A 9454-nucleotide genomic window follows, 5' to 3' on the forward strand; every position below is an offset into this window, starting at 1 on the left:
TCCAGAGCAACGAAGATAATGAGTGGACTCGAATCTACACCAGGGGCAAGGAGGTGGAGCAAGTTCACTCCATGTTCTGCTCCCATGTCACATGGTGTAGGTTGAAGCAACTACACTGACTTCTAGGCAATTACATCCAAGCAACAGAGCAGAGTCTGGCCTGTGGCATTTGTTCTGACTAACGCGTCACTGATGAGCTGGAGGGAGACCGGAGAGGAGAGAGCAACGAAAACCATCCCAGGTGCGGAGGGAAGAGCATGGCTGTTGAGAGCTCCTCCCATGGGAAGGGTGCAAACGCCTGGTAGGGAGAAGATTAGCAAGCCTGGGTCCGGAGGAGCAACTGAGACCTTATCTGCACTGAGGTTTTAGCCCTGGGCGTAGCTGGGCTGGTGCAGACATGAGGTCACACCAGTGCACGGGCATTCATAGCACTCCAGCTCTGCCAGTGGCTACAGGCCTTGGTGCAGGGAAGCCCTAAGAAAAGAAAAGCGGAACCTTAGGAGGGGCTCGCTGGAACCATCCCCGCAAGAGGGAAGGAGCCACATTGCTTGAGACTAACCCACAGCAAACCATCCTGGCCTGGCTCTTGGGCCTGCCTGGGCTAATATGACAACTCTGCTCTGGCTTCTCCATAGAGTCTTGACCCAGGTGAATGCACTGGCAGGGCAATGTGGAGCCTGAGGAGATACATAGAAGGCAGGTGCACGACCAGCCTTAGTCACACTCACCTGGCTAGAACCCAGCAGGGCATGGCCTGGCAGCAACATCGCAGCCCTCTGCCATATCAGCTGTGACAGTGAGGTCCATCTCCCCGTAGCTCCTGAGCTGCTCCTGCTCCACCACCAGCAACGTCAGCTTCTGGCCACTCTCCTTTATCCTCCCCAGCACCCTTTCGTAGCTCGCCTGCTCCACGTTCCTCCCGTTGACCTCAATCACCACATCCCCCTCCTTCAGGCCTGCTCGCTTCCCACCGCTGCCCGCAGCCACCTAGGAGACAGCAGCCATGCTGCTCAGGTGATACTCAGCCTTCACCGCCCCTCCGGCTTCTCAGCCATGCAATCCAACAGGCAGGCCATAGAGCTGGCTCAGAGACCCCTGCTCCTGACCATGCTTTGAGTGCGGCGTGGGAGTCACTGGCTCTACCTGTCCAACCACCAGCATGGGGTTTTGTCTGTTCAGGGCCTCCTACGCCCATTGTCCAAGGCGGGCAGGCTGTACTGCAGCCTTGGCGGCAAAGCTTTTCCATCTAATCCTTCTAATAACCACACTAGGTGGTTCTGCCAAGTGCCAGCCAACTGAAGATCCCACAGCACTTCACACATGGCCACGCGGACGAGTCAGTGAATGCAATGGGACTAGAGCCAGGAGTCCTGGGTACCAGCCCCCTGCTGTAACTACTCCCTTCCCCTCCCAAAGCTAGGAAGAGAACCCAGGAGTCCTGGCTCCCATCCTACAGCCCTGCTATAACCCTGACTCCATTCCCCTCCCAGAGCTAGGAGAGAACCCAGGAGTCCTGACTCCCACCCCTTCACCCCCACTAAACACTGCCTCCAGCTGGGAATGAAATCACTTGTGGAGAGGCAGCTCAGGATGCCAGACATGGACACCAGAGACACAGAGAGGCCTGTTCCCTGCTCAGTCACTGCCTTAGAGGAGAGGGGTGCTGGGCAGGGAGCCTGAGCCCTGTGAGCCAACCATGCCAGAGGACAGTGCCATCTGAGCCTCTGGGCTCCATGTGTGGGGGTCTGAGGCTGACGGGGATCATCTGGCCCACCCTTGGCACTGAGGCAAGGGGCATTGAGGGGAGTTACCTGTGTGATGAAGACCCCCGGCTTGTGGCGACAGTCCTGCAGCTGGAATCTGTACCCTTCTGGCCCCATGTCAAGGTGGCAGAGGCGGGGTGTGCCAACAGGCATGCCATTTCCCTGGGCATGCTAGGATGGGATCCTGGGGTGGTGTGAGTGCCCGATGACGGGTGCCCATCTTCACAGAACAGTAGTGGGGACAACCCAATCTGGAAACCAAGCAGGCTGAGCCTCCCAGCTCCTGGGGTCCTGAGCCAGAGGAGAGCATCCCCGAGGCCTCTATCTTGACATCCCACATGGCCATGAGCATATAGTGACCAGCCCAGCACTGAATGGCAGAGGGTGCCCAGGAGGAATTTCTGTGGGGCTGCTGCTCCAAAGGCAGGGTTGGCATCTCTCCTGCTGCCCACCAGCCCTCACACTGCGCCACGATCCTGTCGGACATACCGAGCTGTAGAATTGTCTCCATCCGGATCAATGACCAGCAATGTCACCTGGTTGCCGCCGGCGCGGATCATGTCCACCACCTCCTGGGCACAGCCCTCCACGCCCTCACCATTCACGGCCAGGAGCCGATCTCCATCCCTCATCCCCGCCCTGTCGGCTGGCACCCAGTATCCACCTCACTCAGAAACTGGCCTGCATGTGTGGGGACAGACCCAGAGAGAGGAGGAAGAAAAAAGAAGAGGAAGGAGAGACAAGGAAAATTGTGATTGTACACAGAGAGAGAGAAGTTAATATTTCTTACTGACAGGGTCCATACTGTGGGGCTGGCCCTCTCAGCCTAATGCGACTTGAGCCTCATGGGCAGGACGTGATTAGGAACAATAACCCCTTTACAAATGGGTAAACTGGGGCAGATGAGTGACCTTGGGCAAGTCCCTAAGAAGTCAGGGTCAGCATCCGGAGGCAGAACTCATGGCTCCCAGGCCTGTGCGATACATACTGATAGCCCTAGTTCTTCCATCCCGTGTCACCTTACCCATCATCCTGAACTGCATTCTCTTCCTTCAGCAGGAACCATAGCCGTCTGGACCTTTCACCATGTGCAGCTTCCTGGCCTTGAAAGGGCAGCGTGTGTGGCATCGGCCATGGCAGCTATGACCCTGACACCCTGCAGCCGGTAGAACTCCTCTGACTTGGCATCTATCACCAGCAGGGTCACTTTGCTGCCACTCTGCTTGAGCTGGCTCGAAAGAAACACATGCGTGCAGAGAGCCACGTGGGCCTGGTTAGAATCAGCGCAGGGCCCCCCCACCCTCCTGCAGGGCATAAGCCATGGTAAAGTCTGGAGACCAGGGGCAGGGACAGCTCTGGGCATCGTGCTTTTACCATGCACATGGGAACTTGTAGAGCCAGATCTCAGAGCACGGAGTGTGGGGGAACCGGGCATTGACCTGGGGCAATCTCCAGGGTGACGAGCCCTTTGTCCCTGGGAATTGTCCACTACCATCTGCTGAATGTGGAGCCAGAAGGTGACTGGATCTGTGACTTTAGACCAGGGGTCGGCAACCTTTTCAGAAGTGCTGTGCCGAGTCTTCATTTATTCACTCTATTTAAGGTTTTGCGTGCCAGTAATACATTTTAACCGTTTTTAGAAGGTCTCTTTCTATAAGTCTATAATATAAAACTAAACCATTGTTGTATGTCAAGTAAATAATGTTTAAGTAAAGTAAAGTAAATGTTTAAGAAGCTTCATTTCAAAATTAAATTAAAATGCAGAGCCCTCCGGACCAGGGGCCAGGACTCAGCAGTGAGAGTGCCACTGAAAAATGAGTTCACGTGGCGCCTTTGGTACGCGTGCCATAGGTTGCCTACCCCTGCTTTAGACAGACAGACACTGCCTGCCTTAGATGAGGCGTGACTGTGAGGGGGAATGGGGTGGAGAAGAGGATGAAGGCCATGGGGGAGGGACAGGCACATGAAGAGGGAAGGCAGGGACAGGAGAATAGAGGTGAAGGAAGGGCAGAGGGACAGTGACTGAGGAATGGTGAGTAGGAGCAGAGAGGCAGACGAAGGGGGCCCGATGCAGGGCAGAGAGGAGTTCAGTGATGGGTGGGTGGGAGGGAGGGAAATGGGATCTAGTAGGCAAAAGGCAGCAAGTGTCTGACAGACACGTTCCAAGGACATGAGGGAGAGACTTGGGCCAGTCTGCGACCAGGCGGCCCCCCAGGTCACAGCTGGCAGTGGGACACTAGGCCTGGGCGTGTACCTTCCTGGTGAGCCGTGCATAAGTGTAGTTCCTCACGCTGGTCCCGTTGAGCTCGAGCAGCCAGGAGTCAGAGGGACACCCGCTTTATCTGCTGGGCCGTGCTCATGACGGACAGCTGGAACGAGCCCTTCACACCTGCATGGAAAGCAGAGCAAAGAAAATGGGACAGTGCTGGAAGGCCCACACCGGAGGGCCCGGCTGGTGCGGAGAAGCGTCCCACACCGGGACCCGGCTGGCCTTGCCATGGGAAGCAGGCAGTGGGAATCCTTCCATTGAACAAGCGATTGAACACACAGGAAGCACTGGCAGGGTTTTAACTTTTCTTTTACCTTCTTGAGCTGAAATGTGAAGCCCGAAGCCACTTTTGTCCTTCACGACGTGGCAGAGCCGGGTGCCTGTGTGGCCTGGCAGCAGCTCTGCCAGGTTCTTGTCGAGGGCTTTTGCAACTTCGTAGGCATTGCCATCTAGGACTGCAACAGCCACCTGGTTACCACTGGCCTTGATCTTCTGCACCACCTGCAAGAGAGCCCACACACATGGGCCAGGGCCAGGGGCTCCAAACACAGGTCTTGGGAGGATGTCATGCTGGCAGATGGAACTAAATGGACAGTCCTAGAGACACTAGTCCTCTGTTTGGCCACAGGACTGGGAGAACCTGGGCTGCAGCAAGACAAGCTTCCCAGCCCTGCCCTGGCAATGTGACTCAACCCTGCTAGGATAGAGAAGGGGCTCTGCCTTCACTGCCTGCTCACGCTTTGGGGTAATGCTGCCAGCAAGGGACCAGGGGAGTGACCATTTTCATGCTGTGCACATTAGGAATGAGCTGAGGCCCAGGAAACCATTTCACGGGAGGCACCCAACTGCTCTTGGAGACAAACTTGAACCAAAGCCCAGATCCCAATACTATGGAGCTCCAGGGAGTTTGGTTCTTGAGCCAGCTGTTATGGCTCAGCCCATGCCAAGTCTCTGCCGGCTCCTACCAGTGAGAATCAGAAGGGTACAGTGTGGGGCAGCCAGTGCCCCATGGCAGTTCACCCTGTTAACCAGGCTGAGCTGATGGTGCTAGACACAGGCCTGGACGCTCAGCCTGCCCACCAGCCCACACCTTACCCTGAAGTGCTCCATGTTGTCCACATATTCACCGTTCACCTCCAGGATCCGGTCCCCATCCTGCAGGCCCTGCGGTGGGCCATCCCCCCCGCCACACAACCTGCCGGATGATGTGCCCCTTGTACCCCACCTCCTCACGTAGCGAAACCCAAAGTTCTCCCCATTGTCCTTGGTCAGCAGGTAGAAACCGTGGCTTCTCTGCACCTTCTGTATCTGAGGGGAGAACAGAGCCTGTGAGTGCCACGTGGTACCCAGGCTGCCACCATGGAGGAGGACATGGGTAGGCAGTATGTGGGGAATCTGTAGGTGTTGTAGAGCTATTAACGAACTGGGGTACCCTCCCTTCCCATGCACACCCCCTCGGCGAGTCTCAGCCATTCAGGTTTGCTAGAGAGAGGCAGGATTCCGCTTCCTCCGGGCCAGTGGGATTCTAGTCTCTGCTCAGTCTTGCACCAGTTGACGCTCATTGCCTGTGTGTGTACCGGCCTGTCTTTTGTCACCTGTCTCAGGCACTTCTGCATATTCATATCATATGGAGTGTCAGGACACAAACATCTGCATACACGTCTGCCTGTGCTTATGCACCTGCCTGGACCACTGTGTAGACGCAGACACATACGAGTCTCGTGTGTCTGCGCCGTAGGTATTCATATCACACTGTGGGTGCATATGCACCCTCATGCGCACCCCCTGCATGTGAATGCACATCCTGCTGCACTTGCATGTGATTCCTCCCAGCAGGGACTTATCCCTCTCTGGTTCTCCTCATCCTTCTACATTGTGGGAGAGTCACTGGGGTCGGGCTCCCTCGGTTTGGTTTTGCCAGAAGCAGAGAAGAGACTCACTGAACCTCCCACCCAACAAAAAGCTGCATGCAAGCTGGCCTCAGTCCAGGTCTCTGCCCCCCCTACAGAGGGTGGGTGCAGTCAAGCAAGGTCTCCAGTCCAAGTGATGTGGGTGGGTGGGTGGGTGGGGGGGGTTGTTGACAGGTCTCTCAAACATGGAGGGCTCAGGAGAGGGGATTTCTCCTTCTACATGGAATCTAAGTGCCCAAGAAGCAGTTCTGGGCCCCCTTTGGGCTGCAAAATGGCCTGCTGGTGGGCGGTCTCACTCTATAGGTCATGTGCACCCGCTGCCTACCCCTCTATAGAAACACAGACTCAGGCTGGCCCTGGAGGGAAGGGATGCTGCTGGGCCTAGTTTCTTCTGTTTGCTCGTGAAGAGGAACAACCCCACCCCACAGCAAGCCCAGGGCTGCTGCTTACCGGAGTCCTCTGCCAGTGACAGGGCTGGGTTATCAATCCCATCTTTGGGGTTGAATTCAAATTTCCTAAAATGATAAGAGAAGAAAGAAAGAAAGTCAATCTACAGCAGCTAGACCCATTGGGCCCACTCCAGCTCAGTGTGCCATGACATCACATCCCAGCCACATGAGCAGCAGGTGGCCTGGGCCCCTGCTGCAGGGAATCCCAGCCCCATCCTGCTGGGAACCCAAAATTTCTAGGGGAGCAGGCAGGAGGGGGATGCATCTGCTGTCTTCTTCCTGGGGAGAATCTTGCCCATAGGCTCCAGTGATCATATAGAAATGGAGGGGAGGGAGAGGGACCCTGGAGGGCAAGGCAGTGGGAGGCTTCAGGGTGTGAGATGATATCTCAGGGTTCAGGAAGGAATCTTCTCACAGCCCTGTCATGCAGCATGGCAGAACCAGCCAGGTGCTGTGCTGCCTTCCCTTGTAGCATCCAATATTGGCTGCAGCCAGAGGCAGCAGACCAGGAGTCCAGTCCTGCATGAAAAGCACTCTCTTCCTATTGCAATGGGTGACTGGTGTGTCGCTACATCACCCCCCTCTGAATCAGAACTGCTAAGCTGCATGTCATGGCCCCCATACTGCTAACAGCTAGGGGACATTCACCTTTGGCCTGAGCTTTTGGAGCAAGGAGCGTCCTCACTGTGCCCGAGAAGTTCCCAGGAGCCCCTGGGAACTGTGAAGTCCCACATGCTCATGGAATTGTCACACTCCCACACACAGGCACAGGAAGCAGTTGGCATGAGACCAGGAAGCCACCCTTAGGAGACCAGCAATACCCAAGTATACAGGAGTAGCTCAGCACTTACAGGGTTAGCTCCTTGGTATCCTCAAGTCCTGCAGAAGAAAAGGCTGTGAGGTCAGATGGTCTCTCTAGTAGCTGTGACATTTCCCACCTCGCCTGGGCTGCATTCACATGCCCACCCCCTGCCTGGGGCTAGCAGACCCTGCTCCAGCACATGCCCCAAGGCACTGTCATGCACTCACCAAGGAAGGGCCCCACAGGGACACCGATCCAGCGTCTTATGACTAGTCCCCTTCCAGCCGCTGTAAGCAGAGCCCAGACTAGATGGGCACAAACACAGCTCAGGTGCCTCCTTTCCCACAGGCTGGACCCAGCGTCCATTTCAGGTGGACGCCAGTTCCTCGGCTTGTCAGGAGAGGAGGGAGCCTTGTCCTTGTGCACCCTCATGCCTGCTTCTTGCCCGTGTGAGATGGATGCCCTGGGAAAGCACAAGCACACACAACCCAGCTTTGCTCCATTCACCCCACCCCCACCCCAAACCAGGTGAAATGGGGATGGGGGGAGTGCGAAACCTAAGCTGAGATCAATGAATCAGAAGCATTTTGGAGGACCACAGCCTCCTAAGCAGCAGCTCTCTGCTGTGGAGCCAACTGTGTGCGCAGGGCGGGGGGGAAGAAGTCAACGGCATGTGTGAACACTTCCCTCCCACCCCTTGCAAAGTTTTTGCATTTGCTCAAAGTTGCATAGGCCATGGAGCCAGCGGGAGAGAGGTGGTTAAGCAGAGTTCCTCTCAACTTAGTCAGTATTGCTCCAATTGTGACATCTCAACGTCACTGAAATTTGACTGGGCCACCCCTCCATCCAGACTATCCAGACAGTGTGGCAGAGGGTGCTGTATGGCCTTCCCCTGTAGCATCAAATATTACTCCCCTGTTCCCGTATGGCACAGCAGAGGGGAGCCTGCCAAGAACGTGAATTCTGGCAGCCCTGGCTCATGCACTGTGTGAGGAAGAGAGAAGGGATACAGGAGACCTGGAGCATATGCGGGTGGAAAGGCTGTCAGGGACTGGAATTTGACCCCCTGATCCTGCTCCAAGAAATAGCTTAAGTGCTGCCACTGCTTGCTGGCTAACTGAGGCTCAGTGCAAAGAGTCCAACCAGCAGAGAAGCAGCTCCGGGGGTGCAGTCTGGTCCCGTTCTAGCCAGTGGCACTCACCTCTGCATTTCTGAGCAGCAGAACGCATCTCACAGCCTTCACCTCCACTTAACTGGGTACTTACTACCCCGCCCACCCTGGCCTGCTGCTGCAGGAAACTGGCTGGGGAGCGAGGAAGGAATGAGACAAGGCCTGAGCTGTGGTGCTCACAGCCAGGGACACACTGTCCTCAGGGTCAGTAGGGGTCAGGTCTGGGCCTTTGCGGGAGACAGGACAAGAGGGCAGTGGGGTTTAGGGACAAGGGCAGAGAGTAACTCCTCAGGGATAATGCCCCCAAAATCCCACCCCGAGAAAGCCAGCCCTAGAGAACCCACAATCGCATGGAACTGGGGGGCCTACCTAGAACCCCCAAATGACGAGTCTTCTGTCTCTCTGGATGTTACCAGGACCCCCAAGAATCCCTACAGCCACCCACCCTCAGTAGAGGTCTGTGAAGAAAGCCACAGGTCCTTGGTTGTGTGTGGGGAGGGTGTGAGGGGTGGTGGGCAAGTTCCTCAGAATCAACCCCCTTCTCCCCCAGCTGCTTCCCACCCCTGCCATAAGCCTCAGCTCCTTACCTTGCTTTTGCTTCATGGCTGTGGCGACGGTGCAAGGTACAGCGTGAAGTGGCAGGTGAAGCTGGTGTCCCCGCCTCCTCCAAGACTGCACTGGTTTAATATTTAAACAAGGCAGGAGTCTTCCCCTGCACCCATGAGTCTCAGCAAGAGGGAACAGCTCCCCTCCGCTGACCCCTCCAGGTCACACCTCAGCCAGCCCAGCAGTAGGGGGCCGTGGGGTGAATGGACTTGGCCAAGGTCACACAGCAAGTCAGTGGCAGAGCTGGGAATGGAACACAGGAGATCAGGCTCCCAGTTCCAATTATTAAAACACCCCCCCCCCCTCCTCAGGACATAAAGAGAAGCTGGGAATCCAGGCTGCCTAGTTCAGGCTTCTCTCAGTCTCCATGGCCCATTCAATCCTTGCCCTCTGCTGAGGTGGTCAATAGTGGTTGGTGGGTTCTATGGATCAGCACCCCCAGACCCAGTTCACACCGGACACCAGAGAGCTGTCCAGAGGAATT

General features: G+C 56.2%; 1 protein-coding gene across 1 annotated transcript in view; it reads right to left on the reverse strand.

The window, feature by feature from the left end:
* The window catches only part of NHERF4 (NHERF family PDZ scaffold protein 4), a 13023-nt gene extending 5701 nt beyond the window's left edge, over positions 1–7322 (reverse strand). Inside the window, 9 exon segments of the mRNA XM_075073489.1 lie at positions 4018–4117; positions 4119–4152; positions 4347–4533; positions 5128–5217; positions 5219–5271; positions 5274–5313; positions 5315–5340; positions 6393–6457; positions 7243–7322. Of these exon segments, the coding sequence (XP_074929590.1) occupies positions 4018–4117; positions 4119–4152; positions 4347–4533; positions 5128–5217; positions 5219–5271; positions 5274–5313; positions 5315–5340; positions 6393–6457; positions 7243–7322 (675 nt within the window).
* Between the last annotated feature and the right edge of the window lie 2132 nt (positions 7323–9454).

Source organism: Chelonoidis abingdonii, chromosome 18 (assembly GCF_003597395.2).
Source record: "Chelonoidis abingdonii isolate Lonesome George chromosome 18, CheloAbing_2.0, whole genome shotgun sequence".
NCBI classification, from domain to species: domain Eukaryota; kingdom Metazoa; phylum Chordata; order Testudines; family Testudinidae; genus Chelonoidis; species Chelonoidis abingdonii.